Source organism: Hyperolius riggenbachi, chromosome 12 (assembly GCF_040937935.1).
Source record: "Hyperolius riggenbachi isolate aHypRig1 chromosome 12, aHypRig1.pri, whole genome shotgun sequence".
Taxonomy (NCBI): domain Eukaryota; kingdom Metazoa; phylum Chordata; class Amphibia; order Anura; family Hyperoliidae; genus Hyperolius; species Hyperolius riggenbachi.
In genome coordinates this window covers 6,948,866-6,974,532 of record NC_090657.1, presented here as the reverse complement: position 1 = coordinate 6,974,532, position 25,667 = coordinate 6,948,866, and the positions used below count along the sequence as shown (strand labels likewise).

At 44.3% G+C, this 25,667-nt stretch overlaps 1 protein-coding gene across 1 annotated transcript in view; it reads right to left on the bottom strand.

Moving 5' to 3' along the window:
* The window catches only part of WBP2 (WW domain binding protein 2), a 47,168-nt gene extending 25,178 nt beyond the window's left edge, over positions 1–21,990 (bottom strand). The window contains exons 1-2 of the mRNA XM_068263789.1: positions 21,875–21,990; positions 2,870–2,978 (exon numbers count right to left, since the gene is read on the bottom strand). Of these exons, the coding sequence (XP_068119890.1) occupies positions 2,870–2,978; positions 21,875–21,933 (168 nt within the window). The 5' untranslated portion in view covers positions 21,934–21,990. The remainder of the gene's footprint in view (positions 1–2,869; positions 2,979–21,874) is intronic.
* Positions 21,991–25,667: the final 3,677 nt, after the last annotated feature.

Genomic DNA, 25,667 nt, shown 5'->3' with positions numbered 1-25,667 from the left:
TAAACTGAGTTTGGGCGTGATAAAGGGCTTTTCACAGGCGTGCAAACACTTTGCACCGCTTTGTGAATCAGGCCCCAGGTGTCCACGAATCTTAACCTATTTTGGTTCCTGGACGTAGAAACTACGTCCAGGAACCATGCGCGCTCCCGGCCGCGGTTCGTTAGCCCACAAATCAGTGAATTGGGCTATGGTGCCCGATCACTGATTCCTCTCCCCCACTGAAAAAGCGACAGCTTCTCTCGGAAGCTTCGCTTTTTCTGGCTGTAACGTACCCCATGCGTCGCTCTAAGCGTGTTACGCTTAGAGTGACGTCATGTAAACAAACTCATGGCTCAAAAAGTAATACTACAACGAAAAGTAAAAAAATAAATAAAAATCAACACACATTTTCATTATAAACCTATAGTTTACATCCCACCCTCCCAAAACTACCCAAATAAAATGTTCAATATTAAAAAAAAAAACCCATTACAATAAATAAAAAAAAAAAATGTAAATATTTACCTAAGGGTCTAAACTTTTTAAATATCAATGTAAAGATAAAATATTTCTATACTTTTTTATTTTAAACTTGTAAATAGTGATGGATGCAAAACGGAAAAAATGCACCTTTATTTCCAAATAAAATATTGTCGCCATAGGGACATAATTTTAACGGTGTAATAACCGGGACATATGGGCAAATACAATACGTGAGTTTTAATTATGGAGGCATGTATAATTTTAAAACTATAATGGCTGAAAACTGAGAAATAATGATTTTTTTCCATTTTTTTTCTTATTTTTCCTGTTAAAATGCATTTACAGTAAAGTGGCTCTTAGCAAAATATACCACCCACAGAAAGCCTAATTGGTGGCGGAAAAAACAAGATATAGATCAGTTCATTGTGATAAGTAGTGATAAAGTTATAGGCTAATGAATGGGAGGTGAACATTTCTCAAGTGAAAATGACGGAACACGAATGGGTTAAGAGGAATCTGAAATAAAAACTGTTTTATTTTGAGACTTCAGAGTCTCTTTAAAACTTTACAAATTTCATTGTTTAAAGTGGACCCAATTAAAAATACAAGATTTCAGAAATAAAATCTATTTTCCAACTTATAATAATAAATAGCAGCCTTTTTTCAGCTGCAGGATGACAAATATAAAATAGTTTACATTTATTGGAGGAACCCCTCCCTTCCTTTCATATTGCCGGGACAGAATCCGGCAGACTGGTGGAGGAGATAAAAAACAAAACACAGGCTGCCACTGATGATGTCACAGGGGAGGTGATCTCCGCTTGTTTGAGATTTCACATAGACCACGCCCCTGTGAGGGAGGGTAGCTGATGACAAACACACCCATGATCTAAAACCTCCTACTAAGCTCAGAAGTAATGGCTGCCACCTGTATAACCCTAGTTATGAAAAGAGAAGGGTGAAAAGCATGCACTGAAATGCTCATAGGCTTGAAGGAGTGTTTATTTATCTTTGTATGTGTCAGAGTGCTGCAACTAAATATTTTGAATTTAACCCTTTCGGGACTGGCCACCTGACCCCCCCTTAAGGACCAGACATTTTGCTGTGGGGGGGGGGGGGGTCAGGCAGCCAGATCCCAATAGGGTCTTGCTGTGCAGGTGTCCCCCCTGTATGCAGCAGCCATCACTCACCTTCCAGGCTCCAGCGATCAGCCGCAGCGGACCCCTCTGCTCTTACCGGCATCTCTGCTCCTACTGCCGCTCAGTTCCGGGTCACGGCTTGATGATGTCATCAGGCCAGGACCCGGTGCTGATGTCAGAAGGAGCAGAGATGCCGGTAAGAGCGGTGGGGAGCGCGCCAATCGTCATGGGAACGGCAGGAAGGTGAGTGGATCCTCATCTTTCCCCCCTACCACCGCAGCACTGTAAGGCCCGGTTCACATTAGCGTTCGCTATCCGGATTTTCCGGATCTGATCCGGACCGCAAACTGTACAAACGGAACGTACGTTCCGAATAGCAATGTAAAGTCTATGCGGACGTTCACACGCTTCCGTTCCGTACGTACCGGAGCCGCATCGGATCCGGACTCTTTTCCAACATGCACTATTTTTTGGGTCCGGATCTCTGGCCCACGCACCCGGACCGGAGCCGGACCTGAGCCTGACAGCACCATCCGGAACACAGAAACCAATGGGGAACGGAAGGCACAGAACACACTGCCTACAAAAACCTGACGTTCTACCCCACTTCCTATGCGTATTTATAGCGGCCATTTCGGATGGGGACACATGGGCCAAGCATGTCTGGAGTGGAGCAGCAGTGACCAACGTGCTGGAGCTGTTTGGCAGAATGTCGGAGGTGGAGGTGAGGCCTACAACGGAGGAACCTGATTCTACACGTGCACCAGGTGCACCTTCTGCTGACCCCAACATTTTTTTCTTAAATTTCGCTATTTTTTGCCCACGGATCCGGATGGCAGCCTAATGCATGCCTGATGCAAACGGACCGGATCCGGTCCGTTTACTTGCCAAAACGCAAGTGTGAATGGGGCCTTAGTGATCACTACGATCTGCTGGCGATCATAGTGATCATGTGATCAGTTGCCATACGAGATGGCTGCTGATCACTGAGGGGAGATGTCAGCTGTGATATGACAGCTTAATCTCTCCTCTCCGGTGTGCACAATCGCGTCAGGACGGTTCGTTAGCGCGGACGTTGAATGAACGTCCAGTCATGGCGGCAGCACCATCTGCTGGACGTTGATTCAACTTACGTCGGCCCCCAATAGGTTATAAAATGTTTGGTTTGAGTCCGCTTCAATTTATGGTCGATCCCCCAGCCAAAAACAGGACAAAACAGCAGTTCCATAATATAGAGGACAATGTGGAAAGAAGTCATGCGTTCTTACTCTGTATGGAGTTAACAATATTTTTCCTTTCTTCGTTCCTCGAAAAGCATCTGGAGTATTTGCCATGTCACTGAATGTAAGTTCCACATGGTCATAGGACATCAACACGCTGGAAGACAAAAAAAAACATCCGCTTTAGTCATTTTTCAAAAGTCATTTTTTTTCAGGTATTTGTTAAACCACTTATCAGCCAATGTCCGACACAAATCCGATTTCTGCAAATGCTGATAATCAGTGCAGTGGCGTACCACAATTTCAGCCTTGTGATTGTGTTACAATTTCCCAGTTATTCAGACTTATGCGGTAAATCGAGGGATGGGCTCAAATTCGAATTCGGGTGAATCCGGATAGTTGCTATCTGGATATCTCCCAGTTACCTGTGCGGGGTGGGCGGGAGGGTCAATCTTACCTGTCTGACGTCTTCTTCACTCGTCCCTCGGCGCCTCCCACGATGCGGTCCACGCGCGTCACGTGACTACAAACACTTCCTCCTTCGATCCGGAAGACAAGCCCGCACAGCTGATTGTCATTATTAGGTTGAAATCCAGATAGCAACTATCCGGATTCACCTGAATTCGAATTTGAGCCCATCCCTGGGTAAAGCACAGCATTTTCTGATTGGTCCAATACTACAGAGTATTTCTAAATTTCTGAGGACTGGGAATTTGGAAATAACTGGTAGTATTGGACCATTTAGAGAATGCAGTGATTTACTGGAGAAATCTGAATAACTGGATGAAGTTTATTTTCAACTGAATGAAGCAAATTTTACTTTAGACTGTCATGGTTGTGGCAGAGTTCAACTAAAACCCTTTGGAGCCAGAGCTTTCTGTCATGCTGCCCCAACCCTGTGGAATGCCTTGCCAAACTTAATCAAGACAGCTCCAACCCTGGACATGTTTAAATCAAAAAACTGAAAAGCCACCCGTTTAGTCTGGCATTTAAAATCACATAGCTTTTCCCCGTACACATCACTATTTACTGAACGGAGACAAACTTATGCACTCCTACAGGAGAAAAGCACAGGGCTGTGGAGTCGGTCCAAAAATCCACCGACTCCGACTCCTCAGTTTAGGATTCCACCGACTCCGACTCCTCGACTCCGACTCCTCTAATTTGCATATTACAATTTTGTTGATTAAAAGTATGTAACATGAAATTCATCTCTTAACTGCCAAAGCTTAGGAATTTTACAAGACAACTGAAGTGAGAAGGATATGTAGACTACTATATTTATTCCCTTTAGACTAAAACTAGTCCTTGGTAAGAGTACTTGTAAAAGGTACAAACCGGAACAAAGAACATCTATCAGGCCCTAGGCAATGTAAGTGTGGGTACATGTAAGAATGATGTGCAGGTACTCTGCAGGGGAATGAGGAGGTTGTAAACAGACAACACCTCTGTGTTCAATGTGCACAGCATTCTCAGTGGATTCCCTGCAGCTCTGTTGGGAGTGCATATGTAGAGTATAGTACTGTGTAACAAAGTAAACCTGAGACAGATGAAATTAAAGTTTTACACATACCTGGGGCTTCCTCCAGCCGCCTTCAGGATAATCAGTCCCTCGTTGTCCTCCTCCACCACCTGGATCTTCTGCTATGAGTCCAGGTACTTGAGCCAGTCGGGTGTAGTGCGCATGCACACACTCCGCCGCCAGGAGCATACTACACCTGTGCAGCACTATTGCGCAGGTGCAGAATGTTCCTGGCTGTGGGAGCGGCATGTGGCCGGACAGCGCTGACTGGCTGAATTACCAGGACTCATAGCAGAAGATCCGGGTGGTGGAGGACAGCGAGGGACTGATTAGCCTGAAGGGGGCTGGAGGAAGCCCCAGGTATGTATAAAACTTTACTTTTCATCCGTTTCAGGTACCCTTTAATTTGTAGTCGCCAAACCAAATTTTAACAACATATCAAATTATTTGATTTCATCAGCAAAGGGAGTGCATACATTTGCATAAATCAGCATCAATGCAGAATTATTTCCATCTCATTGACCATCTCTATTAGTGACACAGCTACACATCAGGCTTTATTCTTACAGCATAGATGTTATTTAGTATATATAAGAGATTCCTGTGTACACATCATATATACAGTCACAATCAGATGTGTATATCTGACCTTAAAAATACGGGGACTGCTTTATTGAAGCAGCACAAGTAACTAATTTTGATTGGTTTATTTCATTTTTGTGGACTAAGCACAGCTATTACTGTATATATACATTATTTTTAATGACTATTATCTGAGAAATAGAACATTTTATCATATTTTCTTTTTTAATTACAGTTACAAATTCATTAGGAGTCGGTGCTTTTTTTCCCCGACTCCGACTCTAGGCTCCCAAAATTGCCCGACTCCACGACTCCGACTCCACGACTCCGACTCCACGACTCCGACTCCACAGCCCTGGAAAAGCACTTTACAAATGTTTTGTTGTTGCTGCCGTTTAGAATGCAGTCTTAAAAATAAATATATTGAAGTAAAAATAAAAATATAAGACTCGTTCAATGTTACTGGTTTTTTAACCATTAGTACTATACATACAATTCATTCATTATCTCATACTTTTATTTTCAGCTCAGGTATGCTTTAAAACTGCAGTGATTGGTTAGCCTGTTGAAGGAGATCTAAAACAAAGTATTTCTGGCTACAGCCTAGTCTTATAGGAGGACAAAAAATACAATATAAATGCTTTAATGAAATCTTCACCACAGACAAATGACTGTTATTTATGACCATGCAATACACTGAAGATAGGCTGATCCATACGCTGAGGTGGATTATTTTTATGACTTTTGCGCTCGGTTTCATCCAAATGAAATCTGCGACGGCTCCCCAGGTCATGTGATCACAAGGGGCGACGCCCAGCATTATTGTGCATTCAGAGTAATGAGCGTGTGACTAGCATGTGACCGGTCACATGGCACAAGTGGAAAGGAGATGTCAGCAGATGCTGAATGCATTCCTTTATACAACACCATGTCCTTTTCACACAGTTTAGGCAGCTGTAGCCTGACCTTTATTTTTCTCAAGTGGTGTCTGAGTTCAGTAATAACACACTTCAGCCAAATCTTTCCTTTAGAGAAAATATGTAACAAACAAACACACAACAACCCATGAGGGATACTTACCTTGGGAGTGGGAAGCCTCTGGCTCCTAATGAAGCTTCCCTTCTCTCCTTCACCCTCCAGGATACAGCCCTGGCAGCCCCTGAACACCGACGATGCAAATATTATACCTACCACGATCCTGTGCAGGCGTAGTACCGACTCATGCCTGCGCAGTAGAGCGGACCTGATAGGGATCAGCTATTCCCACCTGACCTTATCGGAAAGCCGCTGCTGCGCAGGATTGTGGTAGGTACATATTGCAGGCGCCACCGCTTCTGCACAACAGCCGACATACTTTGTCAGCTGTGGTGTCGGAGGAGCCGGTGCTGGATCCCTGAGGCTGAGGAGGATGGGAGAAGCATCATTAGGATGCAGTGGCTTCCCCCTCCCAAGGTAAGTACCCCCCGGGGAGGATTGTTGCAGTTTCTCTTATTCCTACAGAGTACCCAGACAGCGCATGGTGACCTAGAACAGCTAGGGGAGTATATGGGCCTTGAGGACAGGGATGGAGAGCTCTGGAGCCTTCTAGTGCCGAGTTCCCCAACCCTGTCCTCAAGTACCACCAACAGTGCATGTGTTGCAGCAAACCACAAACATGCACAGGTGAGGTAATTCGTGTCTCAGCAGAGCTGATTATCCACCTCTGTGATTTCCACAAAACATGCACCGTTGGTGGGCCCTGAGGACAGGGATGAGGAGCTCTGGAGCCTTCCCTCTCCGGCAAGTAACTGTTTTTTTTTTTCCTTTTGAATTCCGCATCACGTACTTTAATCAATATTAATATTGAGCTGTTTTTTTTTTTGTCAATCCTAAAATAATCATGCCAACATCGATAAGATGGCAGTTCACTATCGATATATCAATTACTTTACAACTACTTATATTGGGGGGAGGGGGACAAAAACTTGATAGCCCAGTACTTCCTCATTCTCACCTAATCATGCCACGTGGTGAACTTGACTGCACGGTTCATGAGAATCTTGCTAAAGGTAGCCACTAACGGTCCAGTTTCTAGCAAATAATCCTTTGAGTAATCAGAAATTCAGATCGGAAGTGAAATATTGTAATACATCGTTCACCACACCATCAACGAACCAATCTTTACTTCCTATCACAACCAACAAGAAATTCCAAATTTTGGTTGGACGAAAATTCATTTGGGCGACATTTTTTTCACTCATTCATAATCGATTTGTGTCCACCAATGGAGATTATTTACAACCAATCAGATCAGAATTTCTGATCGCTCTAACGATTTTTTGCTAGAAATTGGACCGTTAGTGGCCACCTTAAGCAACATAGAAGCAGATTTGCTGTGAGAGAACTCATCAATTCCGCTCTCTCATCCCCACTACCCATACACGGGCTGATTATTCCTATCTTACTGATCACTATTTCATTAGAATTCTAGTGGATAGGGATTGACGTCTTCCACAGCAAATTTCAGTGCTGTACTGCTTGCTGCAGTGCACAGCTATGAGCCATTGACCCCCCACCACTGCTGTCTTGCCCCATCACACAGAGATTTGGGGTTTCCTACACTAGACTAGAGCAGATTTCAACACGTTGGATCAAACAGAAGTCAGTCGATTGGATATGTACCAAACTGGCAGATTTGATCACAATTGACTTGTGTATGGCCAGCGTTAGATTTTTTTTGTCTTGCTCAGGGAATGGAAAAATTATAGCCAATTAGTTCAGCAATGACAGAAACCCATTCATAAGCTAGCGGGTGGCAGCCGCCTGGTCCCATTCAATGACTTTCGCGGCCCTGAGACTTCAGGTGAAGTTTCCCAGGGTGTGATTGTACTGCACCTGGTGCAGTAAGTAGTTAAAGGACACCTGAGGTGAAAATAAACTAATGAAATAAACAATTGTATCCATCTTCCTTCTCCTAAAAATGACTTTTTAAGATATTCCACAGTTTTAATTTATATTTAAATCTACTTTTAAAGTTTTTACTGTTTTATTGTTTTTGCTCAATGACACACTCATTGAAGTATGCCAGAGCTAAAACCTATGAAATCTATGAACAATTGATCCTTTGTATCCCTTTCCTGCTCTCAGAAGCCATTTTCTGCTAGGAAAGTGTTTTATAGTTGGAATTTCTTATCCTTGAGGGTCACACTGTCACTTACATACCTGATGTTTAACTCTTTCAGGCAGAGAAAGAAAACAAAGAACGCAGCCAAGCTCAGTGTTCTCCCTAGAATTTTTTTCCAGCTGGGTGGCATGATAAAGTAGCCGGGTGGCGAGATGAGAGAATGCAGGGCTGTAGCTGCTGTGCGCAACTCTGCTTACAGCATAGGAGGAGGTGAGCGGATTACAGCCGGGTGCTCACCAAAACTAGCCGGGCGCAGCGCCCGGCTAAAAGAGCCTGGGGAGAACAATCTGTGTGCTCGGCACTGTACATAAACACGTCTATCTCATCATGTCACCTCGAGTATCCTTCAAAGCGGACCAGAACTCAGAACTTCCTCTCTGCTCTTAAAGAGAATCTGTAACTAAAAATAATCCCCCTGGGGGATACTCACCTCGGGTGGGGGAAGCTTCCGGATCCTATTGAGGCTTCCCCCGTCCTCCTGTGTCCCACGGCGGTCTCGCTATACCCCCCCCCCCCTCCCGAACAGCGGGGATGTAAATATTTACCTTCCCGGCTCCAGTGCAGGCGCAGTATCGGCTCTCCGCTCGGAGATAGGCGGAAATAGCCGATTGCCGTCGGGCCGCTCTACTGCGCAGGTGCAAGTCTCCTGCAAGTCTCCTGTTCCTGCGCAGTACAGCGGACCCGACGGAAATCGGCTATTTCTGTACTGAGAGCCACAACAGCGCCCCCGCTGGAGCCAGGGAAGGTAAATATTGCACAGGCTGTAGGATTTGTCGCCTGTGCGTTCCGGGGGCTGCAGCGAGACCGCCGTGGGACACAGGAGGATGGGGGAAGCCTGGATAGGACCCTGAGGCTTCCCCCTCCCGAGGTGAGTTACCCAACAGGGGAACTTTTTTTTTAGTTACAGAGTCTCTTTAAAGATAAGCAACAGCTTAAAAACCTTTTAAAAAAAAACTTTATTTGTTATAGCGGATACAATTCCTGTCATAAATCTGCAGGGTGTCTACTTCCTGCTTTCATAGGAGCAGACATATGGTTAAAATACTGCTTACAAATTAGCTGCTCTGCCAAGGCAGCAGATATTCCTGAGTTGACTCAGCTGAGAGATTAAATTACACTGATGTGAGGATGTGAGGATGTGAGGATCCGTCACCTGAGTTTCCGGTACCACCCACCTTTCGTCAGTGCTGGTTTTCAGCCGGAGTGTGCAGTCTCCGCATCACACGTGTCCGTGGTTGGCGCCCTGCGTCCTGCCATGTCCTGCCCAGCCTCCGACTTACCTTGCGCCTGTAGCCTGTAGTCTCTGGTAGCCTGAGCGGGGGAGTGGGAGCGGAGAGCACCAGAGCACCAGAACGGCACCAGAACGGCAGAAGAGTGGCAGAGCGGCGGCAGAACGGCGGTTCCAGCGCCTGCAGCCTGCAGCCTTTGGTTCAGAGTGGGACGGTGAAGATCAGACGATCAGAGGACGGGATTCCGTACGCAAGCATCATGTGGCTGGGTGAGGAGTTGGTGAGCGGGGAGCAGTGAGCGCCAGAGAGTCAGAGCGGCAGTCCACATCATAGGCAGAGACAGATGGTGGCTGTGTGGCGGTTGTGTGGAGGAGTGGTCTGATGACTAGTTGTATCGCTGGTGCTCAGGATTGGCTCACTGAACCAGGAATCAGGAATAAATCATGTGGCCCCCCGTATAGCTAACATTGGTGATGAGCAGCATATAGTATGTGGTACAGCGTGCGGGTGGAACTTACTTACCAACTTTCGCTAGGAGAAGCTCCAGGAGGCTCAGGAAGAGGCATTGTAGGCACTGTATATACTGCATACGCATTGTATATATAAAACTATACAAAACTATACCAAACTATCCGGCTCCTAGCGCATCATAGCACATGCACCTACTGAATGCAAGAAATCTAATCTAATCTAATTTACAGGAAAACCTGCAGCCAGTATGCAGCCAGTATGAAAGCATGAAGAGTAAAGCTGCGGATTATGGGCTTGTGGCTAATATCTATCTATTTGTATTCATCTATATTCATAGTAGCTAATTTTTTTTTTTTTTTCTCTCCTGCCACCCCTCTGTGCACACTGCCCTTTAGTTTGCCAGCTTTCCAGCTCCCGGACCTGACTGCACTTGCTGCAGTCTGTTACAATCTTTTACGGTGTGTTTTACGGTGCGGTGTTTGGCATTGCCTTATACTGCCTTATACTGTCCTGCCCTGTTCACCAATATTTTTGGGGGCTATAGGTTATAGGTTATAAGTTACCTACAGTATCTGTTTCACCTGCCTGTTTATGCGCCTGTTTCACGGGCAATCCCTGCTGTCCCTGCTGTCTGCTATCTGCTGATCAACCTGCTAATTGGCTAAAACGGTTAATCAACTTTTTACCAGCCTTTCAGCGGTCTGCCTATCTGCCTAGCGATCTGCCTGGTTATCTGCCCAGCTACTCAGCGAACGGAGCTGTGGCTCTAGCATAACTCTCTATTTCAATACCTGAATCATTACGCTGCTTAAATGTAATGGATAGATCACATATAATGCTGATATTGCTGATTGCTGACATTACTAACATTTATTGCTAAATGAACTTGCTCTGTGTTCTGTATATTAGACTTATGTCACCCTTATCTTTTTATATCCGCATGTGCATGAGTGCGGTACAAGTTGGCTATCCGATGGACTAACAATCAATCTGTTAAACTGCTCATATCAGCCATACGGGCCACACTGCTCTTTATGAAAAGAAAGAGGGTAAGTGAGAAAGTGGGGAGTTGGGACGCTGCCCCCCCCACCACCGTTGGAACCAAGGGTAAGTGAAGTCTGATGTTTATACTTCCTTTAAGGTGGATTGTAGACAGAGTGTGTGGGGAAGAAATACATGGCCGCAGGCACAAGAAACAGAGGAAGGACCTTACAGCCAAATAAAAGTAAAGGCTTGATTAACTTTGGATTTTTACCAAACACAAACGGAAAAGATACTTTAGGTTCTTCCGCTGAGGATAGGGCCCCCTGTAATATGCTTAGTACCCCCAAAAAAGATCCTCCAATTCTAGCTCCACAGGCAGCCTTCACACCTAAAGATATATCAACACATATAAAGAGAATTGAGGCACTGTGCAACAGCTCCGCATATAAAGATTTAAGAACAGAGGAGACTACCTCAGAAATAAAACTAAGTAACATGCAGGTTAACTTACAGGGCCCAGTTGAGGGCGTGCTGGCCGATGAGGCGGAGAAACCAGTTAATGGTATGGAAAAAAAAATGCTGGGATTATTGGAAAATTTTGCAATGAAAATGGAACAAACAATGGTAGCGACAGTACAGAACAGTATTAAGGAGGCAGTTGCCAGTGAGATCCAACCTATCAAGGATCAGATAATGCAGATGACGAAAGACGTGAAGAGGATGGAGGACAGGCTGGAAGGACTCTCCACAGTAACGCAGACATGTAATGAATCTCTTAAAGCATATAAAAAACAAATACATGAGATTAATAGTAAGCTGGATGATCTAGAAAACAGGAATAGACGTAACAATATTAAAATTAGAGGATTGCCATCTCAAATAAAGAATGAGGAGCTATTAGAAGCAGCATCAGAACTCTTTAAACAAATCCTGGGCAATGAAGCCCCAGAAGAAATAGTTATTGAAAGAGTGCACAGAGTCGGTAAAAACATGGCTGGGGCAGGCGGAGGAGGAAGAGGAACGGATGTTCTCTGTAAATTGTTGCTATTCCAGATGAAGGAAAAGATTGTAAAGAAAGCAAGAAACGTGGGCACTATTAAATATAGAGACTCCAATATTGAAATATTTCAGGACCTTTCCAAAAGGACGATGGATAGGAGAAGATTGCTCAAACCTCTTTTAGAGGAGATTAGACAGAGGGGGGGCACATACCGTTGGGGTTTTCCACTTTCACTGAATGCCACTATTGATAATAAATCAGCAATATTGCGGGATGGAGACCCATTAGCAGGTTTCACTGAGATCCTGGGCCTACCAAAAAAGGAGATTGCAGAGTGGGAAAGGGTCTAGATTAAGGTGAAATTCTCATAAGGATTTCCGCTTACAGGCACTTTTTTCTTTCTTTTTTTCTTTTCCCCCTAATGCTCAGTTTTTGGTTTTATTGTATCAGCTCCGGGCTCTGACACTAATCATAGAGAAAACAGGCGAAAGGTGGGGTAGGATTACCGGATTCAGGGCCTCTCTTTAGTACTCCATTGAGAGTGTGAAGATAGGCTTCTAGAGAAGGAGAGTTTGTCGAGGAACTCATAAAGTTGACACCAACAGGTGTCTCTCTCTAGAAATGGATCAAAAGGGTTATGCGTGGTTATGGCTGAGAATGAATGTGGTAGAAGGGATACTAGCCAGGTCCCCCCAAGATTTCCCCTACGACTTTTCTTTTTTTTTTTCTCCAGATTCCTCCTCTTTTTGTTTTTAAGAGCATATCTTTTCTAATAAAATGAGTGTTATTAAATTTGAATCAATTAACGTAAAAGGAGCTAACTCCGGTTGTAAAAGAGGAAGAATCATGGAGGAATTTGTTAGAAAGAAGATTGATATAGGTTTCATCCAAGAAACACATTTTAAAACCGGCAGGATACCCAAGGCATTTGACAGAAGATACAGTAGGTGGATTATTAATGCAAATCCTCAAAAAAAAGCGGGGGGAGTAGCAATTGTTTTTAGCTCCAAATTATCAGTTATCGTGGACAGAATAATAAAAGATATGGAGGGAAGGGAACTAATTGTCCTGGGAAGTGTTAATGGGGTAAAATTTACACTTGCCAACCTATACGCACCAAATAAAAAACAGGTTAAATATATTATAGGTTTCCTGGATAAAGTTAAGCAGGTGGCGGTTGGCACTATTGTTATTGGTGGTGATTTTAATGTTGCAATCAGCCCCCCCCCCCAAGACACGTCCAGAGGAACTACCCAGATTCCCGATATAGACTTATTGGTATTAAGGGACAGGCTGAGGACATTGGAATTAATAGATGTGTGGAGACTCTATAACCTGAATGAAAGGGAGTTCACATTTTACTCCAGCAGACATAAAACAGCCTCCAGGATAGATTATTTTTTTATCTCCCAAAAAAAGATAACTGAAGTAACCAATGTTGAGATCGGAAGGATAACCTATTCTGACCATGCCCCAATTTGGCTATCAATAAGAATGGGACCTGCACACCAACAGAGTACTATTTGGAGGATGGACACTAGTCTATTGGAAGATGAAGCAATAAAAAAAAAGTTGTTACTTAGTATAACTGAATTTATTACATTGAATAGAACACCAGAAACTTCACCAATTATCTTATGGGATACAATGAAATGTGTGCTAAGGGGGAAGCTGATTGCAATGAAATCCGCTTTGAAGAGGGAGAGAGAGCGAAGGATAAATGCCCTACTGTATAATTTTGATCGAGCAGACAATGCAGTTAAAGATAATCCATCTATAGATAACATTATTAGACTAAACACAATAAAATCAGAACTAAATTTATTTTTGGATAAAAAAATGTGAGGAAGAAATTAAAAAAAAAAAAAAAAACTCCTCTTTAAAAAAAACATCAATAAATCTGGTAGGTTTATGGCAGAATATCTTAAAGGTGGAATAAAGGGGAAAAACAACATTGAAAAAATTAGGGATGAGAATGGAGAAATAAAGGTTAGACCTGAAGAAGTAGGGACAGTGTTTACTAATTACTATGAAAAATTGTATAATCTAACTAGCACTGTAAATCATGATCCCGGGGAATATCTGAAGAAGATAAAACTGCCGGAGATTGAAGAAGAGATGAGGACAATCTTAGATGCCCCAATATCAGAGTCAGAATTTAAAGAAACAGTACGGAAACTGAAAAAGGGGAAGAGTCCAGGACCGGATGGGTTCCCAGGGGAATTTTACGAATGTGTAGCAGAGGAGGTGGCCCCGTTATTTTGCAGTCTTGTTAATCAGGATATATCTCCTATAACCTTTTCTAAAGAAACTAATATGGCTTTTATTTCCGTAATTCCAAAAGAAGGGGAAAACTTGGAAAATTGTAAACAGTATAGGCCTATATCTCTGATTAATGTAGACGTAAAAATTTATTCAAGAATTTTGGCTTCTAGATTAGAGGCCGCTACAGAACATATAATGAGCAAGCAACAGAGTGGTTTTAGGAAAAATAAACTCATTCAGGAAAATATCTATGCAGCCATCGGCTTTATTCATGACTGTAAAAAAAAAAAAAAAGAAGCTATAGTGGTAACAGTGGATGCCGAAAAGGCGTTTGATAGAATTTCTAGGGAATTTATGTTTAAAACCTTACAGAAATATGGGCTTACAGATAAATTTATTAGTAGAATTAAGAAACTTTATGAGAACCAGTCATCAAGTGTGAAGCTGAATGGCTGCATAGCAAGAAGCTTTAGATTACAGAATGGGGTACGTCAGGGATGCCCGCTATCTCCTGCTCTCTTCAATCTCTGTGTAGAACCGATTATTAGTCTAATTCAGAATAATCCACAAATAGAAGGTATGCCACTAAAAGGGACAGAACTAAAATTATTAGCATATGCAGATGATATACTGCTGACTTTAACAAAGCCAATAAGTTCATTGGAAAAAACCTGGGAACTACTAGAGGAATTTGGTACCTTTTCCAATTTTAAAATTAATAATGGGAAAACTAAGATCCTAAATATAGGGTGCTCAAAAGAGACTCGAATAGCAATTCAAAAAACAAATCAACTGGGATGGTGTGAAGATTCTGTCAAATACCTAGGGATCCTATTGAGTAGCAATCCAAATAAGCTTTTTTCGGATAATTTTCCTAATTTGGTCAAGAATTGTAAGAGAATATTAAGGGGAGCCGACCGCCCCTGTTTTAACGTCCTAGGAAGGATAGATATTATCAAGATGTTAATCCTGCCAAAGATTTTATATGTGCTCCAATGTCTCCCAGTAGCTCTACCACATCATTGGTTCATAGATTGGAACAATATCTTTCAAAAATTTATTTGGGCCAATAAAAAACGTAAAATCAAATATGTACAGCTGATGAGGGAGAAAGAACAAGGAGGAATGGGTGCCCCTGACATTGAAACTTATTATAAAAGTATTCATATTTCAAAAGTAATAGATTGGAGGATAGGTTATGAGGAGAAACTGTGGGTTATGACAGAAGAGGGGGAAATAGATCTTAACTTTATATTTACATGGATACCGGGGAACATCCGGGCTACAAAACAAGGGGTCACACATCCACTCATTGCTCCAACACTTAAAACTCTATATGACCTTGTGGCGGTTTGGAATGGGAGGGCTGGCACTTCCCCCCTGGTCACGCTGAGAGACAACGTGGAATTCCCCCCTGGTAGCCAGAGAAATTGGTTTGTTTTTAATAGACTGGACTATGAAACGCGGATCTTGGATTTAACGGGTAATCACGGGCTGAGAATCACTGGGTATCTGGGAGGGGAGAATAATATCCACCCATGGGGTAGACTACAAATTATAAACTTTTTGAGAGTACTGGATAAGAAAAGACCAGGTATAAGACCAGATATAAATATGGTAGAAAAGTGTATTTTCTTTAAAGAAAGACCGTCAAAATTATTATCACAGATATATAAATTCATCCGAGGGGAAAAGCTAGAGAAACCCCTTAGGTGCCAAATAAAATGGGAAAGAGATATAAGAAGTAATTGGGGAAAAGAATTATGGCACAAGATCTTTCAGATTACGTGGAAATATCCAAACCGTAGGTGTCAACTCTCTCAATATAAAATACTGTCCAGATGGCATCTTACCCCGGCAAGATTGGCTAAATTCTCCAAAGATGGTGTGGACCAATGTTGGAGGTGTGACCAGGGGGGAGCTGACCAGATTCATATGTGGTGGGCCTGTCCCCAGGTGCACCAGTCCTGGCAGGGAATAGAAAGGTTTTGGAGCAAAGTCACGCAAAAAAGCGTATATATAGGATGCTTAGAAGCAGTATTCGGAATTGTAGAGAGCGAAGAGAATACTCATTTAAAGGAATTAAGAGAAATTGGGAGCCTGGTAGCGCGAAATATTTTGGCAAAACAATGGAAAGATAAGAACCCACTAGACCTGGAGATGTGGTTGGCTGGGATGTGCGCTTTCTGGGAGGAGGCCTGCGAGATGAGGATAGAGGATATAAAGGAACAAAATAAGATAAAGGGATTGAATCACCTTTGGATGGACCTGACACGGAGGGGGGAGACAGAAGGGGATGACCTGGCTAAATAGATTTATGAATATGTTGGGTATGAATGGTGAAAGAGAACGAGGGGGGGGGGAAGAGATGGATTAAATGAGGGATGATTGGTAAAGTTAAGTTATGGAAGTGGGTATGTATGTTCAGTTCAAAGTGGAATTTGTGAGATGAGGGAAAGGAGGGGGGGGGAGACGATAGGAGGGAAGAATGTGGTGTTGTGTTTTGAGGATCAGAATGTACTCAGCCTCAGTAAGGTTTTTTATGATACTAATTTGGCCTATTAGATGATTAAATAAAGAGACTAATTATCGAACTATGATGCAAATAACAGCCGGACACAAGGAGTCTTTCAATGAAGCCCAAATTTTGGTCTGGCAAGGGCGAGGTCAAGCCAAGCTGAGTTCGAAGAAAGAAGATAAAAAAAAAAAAAAAAAAAAAATTACACTAAGATTAGATGGAGGAGGAATTACGGTGCCCATACATGGTCCAATTTTTTTCATCCAATCTTATTTCTATGTAATATAAGGGAACTGCCTAAATTATCCTTTCAGTATTCACTTAATTTACCCTTACACTACATAGAAATGGTTATATAGATTGGCTAAAACAAATTGTACCATGTATGGGCACCACTAAAGGGACATTTAAGTCACACACAAAAAAAAAAGTTTTACTCACCTGGGGCTTCCCTTAGCCCCCTGCAGCAGTCCGATGCCCTCGCAGCCTCGCTCCGATCCTTCTGTCCCCGCCGCCGGCTACTTCCGGTTTCGGCGACAGGTGCCGACAGGCTGGGAATGCGTTCCTGGCCGCAATAGCTCCCCCTATACTGCTATTGCAGCCTCCCTTGCCGTTCACACTTGAGCGGGAATCACGTGATCCTTGCTCACCGCTAGCGATTTTTTAAAAACTGCTAGCCATTTAATCCTAAGGCAGCATTCTCTTAGCGATAACCACAAACGCGTTACATGCAGCGTTTTCCCAGCGATTCCTGAGCGATCGCGATTAGCATATATAGAACCGCTAATCGTGATCACTCCCTAAACGCTACAGTGTCCATTGATTTTTACGCGTTAATTGCGGAAAAATCACTCACGCAAAACAGTAGCGGTAATCGCTAGCATTTTGCGATTGTAGATGTGAATGGAGCCTAAGCTCGTTTTCATGGAACTCACATCACATTAGCTATGGACTGTCTGTAAGGCCTCGTTCACACATCGCACGATTCCCGCTCACCGCAAACTGCTAGTGGTTTTTTAAAAACTGCTAGCCACTAATCCTATGGCAGTTTTGCGGTTAACCGCAAATGCGTTACATGCAGCGTTTTGCCAGCGATTCAGGAGCGATTGCAATTAGCATGTATAGAACCTCCAATCGCGATAGCTCGCAAAATGCTACTTCATCCAGTGATTTTTTTTGTGTTTAACGCAGAAAAATCACTCCCGCAAAACGCTAGCGGTAATTGCTAGCGGTTTGCGATTCTGGGTGTGAACGGGGCCTTAATCAGCTGACAAGTTGTGAACACCAGTAAGCAGCAGCTCCTCACCCTGCAGAAGGCCCGCCCCTGCGGCAGAGCCCCGGCCGACAGCACGTGACATGACGTAAACATCACTTCACAGCACATCACATGACGTCACATCACTTCAGAGCACGTCACAGCACATCACATGACGTCACATCACTTCACATGACGTCACATCACTTCAGAGCACGTCACATTACTTCAGAGCACGTCACATTACTTCAGAGCACGTCACATTACTTCAGAGCACGTCACATTACTTCAGAGCACGTCACATGACGTCACATCGCTTCAGAGCACGTCACGACGTCACGTCGCTTCAGAGCACGTCACATTACTTCAGAGCACGTCACATCGCTTCAGAGCACGTCACGTCACTTCAGAGCACGTCACATCACTTCAGAGCACATCACTTCAGAGCGCGTCACATGACGTCACATCACTTCAGAGCACGTCACATTACTTCAGAGCACGTCACATCGCTTCAGAGCACGTCACGACGTCACATTACTTCAGAGCACAAGAACTGAACAAGAAAAGTAGTTCCCTCAAAGACCGCACCACTCAAAGAATAAATATTAAATTCATCATCTTTATTCAGAAAAATAAAATCACTTAACAATAGGAGCCATGCAACAATAATAAAGGTACATATATATTGTAATATATTATGCTAATAAAAATATCACTGTCCATAGAACAAGATAATGAATGGTAAAGCACAGTAATAATTAGGACTAATTGTCGCTAATCAATGTAATCAATGCACAAGCAAGGCAGCCTGAACAAACACGTGATGGAAAAGGTATGAATGTGTAAAGATGAACCCCTCATAAGGTAAATAACAATAAAGTGCAAAAATAAAGTCAGCGTAACCACGCTGAAAAAAGTGTGTGCAAAAGAGCATAAACCAGTGCTGAGTGCAGTGAGGACAGCGTGCCCGCTGAAAAGAAGGTGTCAATGGAACAGATGGAGCATGGCATCCAGGGCGGGCACGCTGTCCTCACTGCACTCAGCACTGGTTTATGCTCTTTTGCACACACTTTTTTCAGAGTGGTTACACTGACTTTATTTTTGCACTTTGCACTTTATTGTTATTTACCTTATGAGGGGTTCATCTTTACACATTCATACCTTTTCCATCACGTGTTTGTTCAGGCTGCCTTGCTTGTGCATTGATTACATTGATTAGCGACAATTAGTCCTAATTATTACTGTGCTTTACCGTTCATTATCTTGTTCTATGGACAGTGATATTTTTATTAGCATAATATATTACAATATATATGTACCTTTATTATTGTTGCATGGCTCCTATTGTTAAGTGATTTTATTTTTGAGTGCCTTACTGCACACTCAGTACATAGTACTTCATTGTATTATTGAGTGGTTGATGGTGCTTGCCCATTTCTGTGGTCTATATTGGATTACTTTAGAGCACATCACTTCAGAGCACGTCACATTACTTCAGATTACTTCAGAGCACGTCACATGACGTCACATTACTTCAGAGCACATCACATGACGTCTCATTACTTCAGAGCGCGTCACATGACGTTACATTACTTCAGAGCACGTCACATGACGTCACATTACTTCAGAGCACGTCACATGACGTCACATTACTTCAGAGCACATCACATGACGTCTCATTACTTCAGAGCGCGTCACATGACGTTACATTACTTCAGAGCACGTCACATGACGTCACATTACTTCAGAGCACGTCACATGACGTCACATTACTTCAGAGCACGTCACATGACGTCACATTACTTCAGAGCACGTCACATGACGTCACATTACTTCAGAGCGCGTCACATGACGTCACATTACTTCAGAGCGCGTCACATGACGTCACATTACTTCAAAGCGCGTCACATGACGTCACATTACTTCAGAGCGCGTCACATGACGTCACATTACTTCAGAGCGCGTCACATGACGTCACATTACTTCAGAGCGCGTCACATGACGTCACATTACTTCAGAGCGCGTCACATGACGTCACATTACTTCAGAGCGCGTCACATGACGTCACATGACTTCAGAGCACATCACATGACGTCACATCACTTCAGAGCACGTCACATGACTTCACATAGCTTCAGAGCACGTCACATTACTTCAGAGCGCGTCACATGACGTCACATTACTTCAGAGCGCGTCACATGACGTCACATTACTTCAGAGCGCGTCACATGACGTCACATTACTTCAGAGCGCGTCACATCACTTCAGAGCGCGTCACATGACGTCACATCACTTCAGAGCGCGTCACATGACGTCACATCACTTCAGAGCGCGTCACATGACGTCACATCACTTCAGAGCGCGTCACATGACGTCACATCACTTCAGAGCGCGTCACATGACGTCACATCACTTCAGAGCGCGTCACATGACGTCACATCACTTCAGAGCGCGTCACATGACGTCACATCACTTCAGAGCGCGTCACATGACGTCACATCACTTCAGAGCGCGTCACATGACGTCACATTACTTCAGAGCGCGTCACATGACGTCACATTACTTCAGAGCGCGTCACATGACGTCACATTACTTCAGAGCGCGTCACATGACGTCACATTACTTCAGAGCGCGTCACATGACGTCACATTACTTCAGAGCGCGTCACATGACGTCACATTACTTCAGAGCGCGTCACATGACGTCACATTACTTCAGAGCGCGTCACATGACGTCACATTACTTCAGAGCGCGTCACATGACGTCACATTACTTCAGAGCGCGTCACATGACGTCACATTACTTCAGAGCGCGTCACATGACGTCACATTACTTCAGAGCGCGTCACATGACGTCACATTACTTCAGAGCGCGTCACATGACGTCACATTACTTCAGAGCGCGTCACATGACGTCACATTACTTCAGAGCGCGTCACATGACGTCACATTACTTCAGAGCGCGTCCCATGACGTCACATTACTTCAGAGCACGTCACATGACGTCACATTACTTCAGAGCGCGTCACATGACGTCACATTACTTCAGAGCGCGTCACATGACGTCACATTACTTCAGAGCGCGTCACATGACGTCACATCACTTCAGAGCACGTCACGACTTCACATAGCTTCAGAGCACGTCACATGACGTCACATCACTTCAGAGCACGTCACATGACTTCACATAGCTTCAGAGCACGTCACGACATCACATTACTTCAGAGCACGTCACATGACGTCACATTACTTCAGAGCGCGTCACATGACTTCAGAGCGCGTCACATAACGTCACATTACTTCAGAGCACGTCACATGACGTCACATTACTTCAGAGCGCGTCACATGACGTCACATTACTTCAGAGCGCGTCACATAACGTCACATTACTTCAGAGCGCGTCACATGACGTCACATTACTTCAGAGCGCGTCACATGACGTCACATTACTTCAGAGCGCGTCACATGACGTCACATCACTTCAGAGCACGTCACATCACTTCAGAGCACGTCACATGACGTCACATTACTTCAGAGCGCGTCACATGACGTCACATTACTTCAGAGCGCGTCACATAACGTCACATTACTTCAGAGCACGTCACATGACGTCACATTACTTCAGAGCGCGTCACATAACGTCACATTACTTCAGAGCGCGTCACATGACGTCACATCACTTCAAAGCGCGTCACATTACTTCAGAGCGCGTCACATGACGTCACATCACTTCAGAGCGCGTCACATGACGTCACATCACTTCAAAGCGCGTCACATTACTTCAGAGCGCGTCACATGACGTCACATCACTTCAGAGCGCGTCACATGACGTCACATAGCTTCAGAGCACGTCACATGACGTCACATAGCTTCAGAGCACGTCACATGACTTCACATAGCTTCAGAGCACGTCACATGACGTCACATAGCTTCAGAGCACGTCACATGACGTCACATCACTTCACAACTCGTCACATCGCTACACAGCACGTCACATGACGTCACGACACACGGCCGCCGCCGCACAGCTGTAGCGCCCGCAGCCTCCCCGGGATCGCCGCTCACCTCTCGCTGTTATTCACTGCGACACCTCCTCCGTCCAGCTGGTTCCTGTTCAGCGCCATGTTCCCCGATCACACAGCCACGCCTCCCGCACACAGCAGCAGCCAATGGGCGAGAGCTGCGACACGCCCCCAACGCCTACGTCATCAGCAGCCGGCTCTCATTGCTCAGTGACGGGAAGTCCGGCTCTGTCTAATGAATCGACTCATTAAAAAAAGCCGGATCATGAACCGAATCATTCGATTCATGTGACTGGGGAGGGTGTGGCTAGCAGTAACTGCTTGCTAGTCACGCCCCTCCCCTGCTAATTGGCCCAGACATCTGTTACTCCTCCTCCCGGCTCCTCCTTCAGTTCCTGACTCATCCACTGAACTAATGAACCAATCCATCATGAACCGGAAATCAGACTCACAGAAAAGAACCGACTCAAATGAGCCAATCTCTCATGAGCCGGACATCACTAGTTGCATTGAAGTTTATGATGTTTATACTCAATTATTCTTTCAGACATGGGACACATCCTCCTATGGGTCTCACCCAATGACCCAAATCTATTGAGACACCAAACTATTTATTTTATTTATTGTATTTATAAAGCGCCAACATATTACGCAGCGCTGAATTTAAATTCTGAAGACCAGACAACTTACACTATTCCCCAAGGTATAAGCAGTACCAATGAGTTATTTAGGCTATTAAAAAATCAATCATCATGTTTATTATGCTTTTTTGTTTGTTTGTATGTTTGTGTTTTCTTCTCTTTGTTACTATTAAATAAGGACCTTATAAATGAGGGCTCGTTTCCACTATTGCATTGCGAAATTGCTGCGACAAAATTCGCATGCAGATGCGAATTTCGCATGCGTGTGCATGCGAATTTTCGTGCGAATGCGCATGGAAATTCGCATGGATGACGATGTATGCGAATTTAACCATAGCAATGCTGGCGTGCTTTTCCATTAATTTCAATGCATTCCACTCGCAGGCGAATTCTGCGGCTCTTTTGTGCGTTTTTTCACCGCTGAAAAAAACGCACCTCAACAACGCTACAGTGGAAACAGGCCCATCCACTTGCATTACATGTGCGAATCCGCATGTGTTGGACGCATGCGGATTCGCGATAGTGGAAACGAGCCCTTAACCATATAGCTCCGGAAGGTAACACCATAGCTCTCTGTCCTCCTCATTTGTCCCTCTTTCAGGACTTTAGTCCCTCTTTCTATGTAAATATATATATATATATATATATATATATATATATATCTACTAAAAATGTGTTTGATTGACTCTAAACTTTATTCCCATCCTTTTCATTGATATATCACTAATTTTAAAATGTTAATATGAAGGAAAATGAACCAGCATAGAAGGACCAGTGTGGTTTGAATTATAAAACAACATATTTTTCTTATGAAATCTTTATGGTATGTGTGATTAGGGGTGTGACGGGGTGTGGTCAGGGGTGTGACAGGGGCGTGGCTTAAGTGTCCCTCTTTCTCATCTCAAAAAGTTGGGAGGTATGCTGGTAACTGCTCACTGCTGCCTGGTAATTGCTTGTTGCTGCCTTGTAACTGCTCACTGCAGCCTGGTAACTGCTCACTGCTGCCTGGTAACTGCTCACTGCAGCCTGGCAACTGCTGGCTGAGCACACAGTTCAACAGTCCATGGAAAAGAGGCCTACGGGCTGGTGCGGTTCTGTAGCGTTTTTAAAAACGCTTGGGGATCGAAAAACGCTTGGTTAATGTATTGCAATGGGCTGGTGCACACCAGAGCGGTTCGTTTTTTCCACAAACGCAAACTCCTGGGCTGCAGCATTTTTTCGATTTCTGAGGCGTTGCTGCCTCAATGTTAAAGTATAGGAAAGTGGAAAACCGATCTGAAAACGCCAGATCAGAGCGGTTCTCCAAGCGTTTTTTGTTACAGAAGCTGTTCAGTGGGTATGTTTCGAAAACCTCTCTAAGGGCCCATTCACACTTGCAAAACTCTAGCGCTTTTGCAAGTGTTTTGCTCTGGCGATTTTTGGCGATTAGCGTGAAAAAAATCGCCATTCACACGTGGCGATTTTTTTGCGATCACATTTAGTGCTTCTATAGCACTAAACACGATCGCCGGGAAATTGCCTGAAAATGGTGCAGGATACAAATTTGTGTTTGGCGATTTGCGTTAATCTCCAGCGATTAACGGAAATCGCCCAAGTGAAAACGGGCCCATAGGGTATTATTGCACTAGCGCTTTAAAAAAGTGCTAGCGCTTGAGCGTTTTGCCGAAATCGCTGGCAAAACGCTCAGATGTGAATGGGGCCTTAACATGCCTAGAATCGCTCTGAAAATCTGCTTCAAACACCTCTGGCGTTTTGCGGATCTGCTGGAGGTTTTTGGTGTGCACTGGGCCTTAAAGGGAAGGTTCAGGGAGGGATAAAAAAAAATAAAAATCCGCATCCACTTACCTGGGGCTTCCTCCAGCCCGTGGCAGGCAAGAGGTGCCCTCGGCACCGCTCCGCAGGCTCCCGGTGGTCTCCGGTGGCTGACCCGACCTGGCCAGGCCGGCGGCCAGGTCAGGCTTCTTCTGCGTTCCAAAATGCGCGTCATCGGACGTCCTCTGGGCTGTACTGCGCAGGCTCAGTAGTTTTGAGCCTGCGCAGTAAAGCCCGGAGGACGTCCGATGACATCAGCGCGCCGCCGTGAGGCGCATTTTGGAACGCAGAAGAAGCCCGACCTGGCCGCCAGCCTGTACCGGAGACCACCGGGAGCCTGCGGAGCGGTGCTGAGGGCACCTCCTGCCTGCCACAGGCTGGAGGAAGCCCCAGGTAAGTGGATGCGGATTTGAATTTTTTTTTTAATAGTCCCTGAACCCTCCCTTTAAGGTACGTACACACTTGCGACTATGGTCGTTTGTAACAGCAGCTTAACGATCGGTCTGCCGACAATCGGGGAAAGAACTTTACCAAACGATCATTAAGTACAACGACGAATGAACGATATCGGCATGATGAGAAAATCCAACAGGATGGATCGTATCGAGTGACAATCGTTACAAAACTATAGTGTGTACAGTTATCTGCCGAGCACGATCGTTACAAGGGTCAATGCGCCTGCGTTGGATTCTGTCGCGCTTTTGTACTTCCTGTGTAGCGTGTCCCGTAAAGATTGTGACATTGGGCTCTATTCATAAAACCTTACCGCAAGTTTTCCGCTCAAAACTGCGGATTTTCCCGTCCATTTAGCAAAGTGGGCATTGATAAAAGCTGTTCCCGCATGAAAATCTACGATCCCCCAGCAGAGCGAGAAATTTCCGCCTTCTCCAGTGTTTTTCTAGATTTATCTAGAAAAAAGTAACAAAATGGCCATTCATGAAGTTTAGAGGAAGCGGTATGTGGACGGGAAATACCGCTTCCTCTGATTTTGCGGATTACATACAAGTGAATGGGACAGACCTCCCAGAGAGAGCAGTGCACGGAGGGACTCTGCCGGCTGAAGTGTTTCCGCATGCCTTCCGACAGCTTACCGCCAGCTTTCAGCGGGAGATCTCCGCTCTTGCATCGCAGCTTTCAAGATTTTTTTGAATGACCACCCAGAAGTGTAAAATACCGCTGCGGTATTTTCCCTCCAGGAGTTTTCTCGCAACAACTTTTTTATGAATAGAGCCCATTGTCAGGTAACTATCGTTCCTTGTAAACGATCGTTATCGCAAGTGTGTACGTAGCATAATTCTGAGTTGAAGCAGGATTGTCAATTTTGTATGCAAATTTATGCAGTTTGAAAATACATCAATCATTTGCATATATTTGCATTCAGAA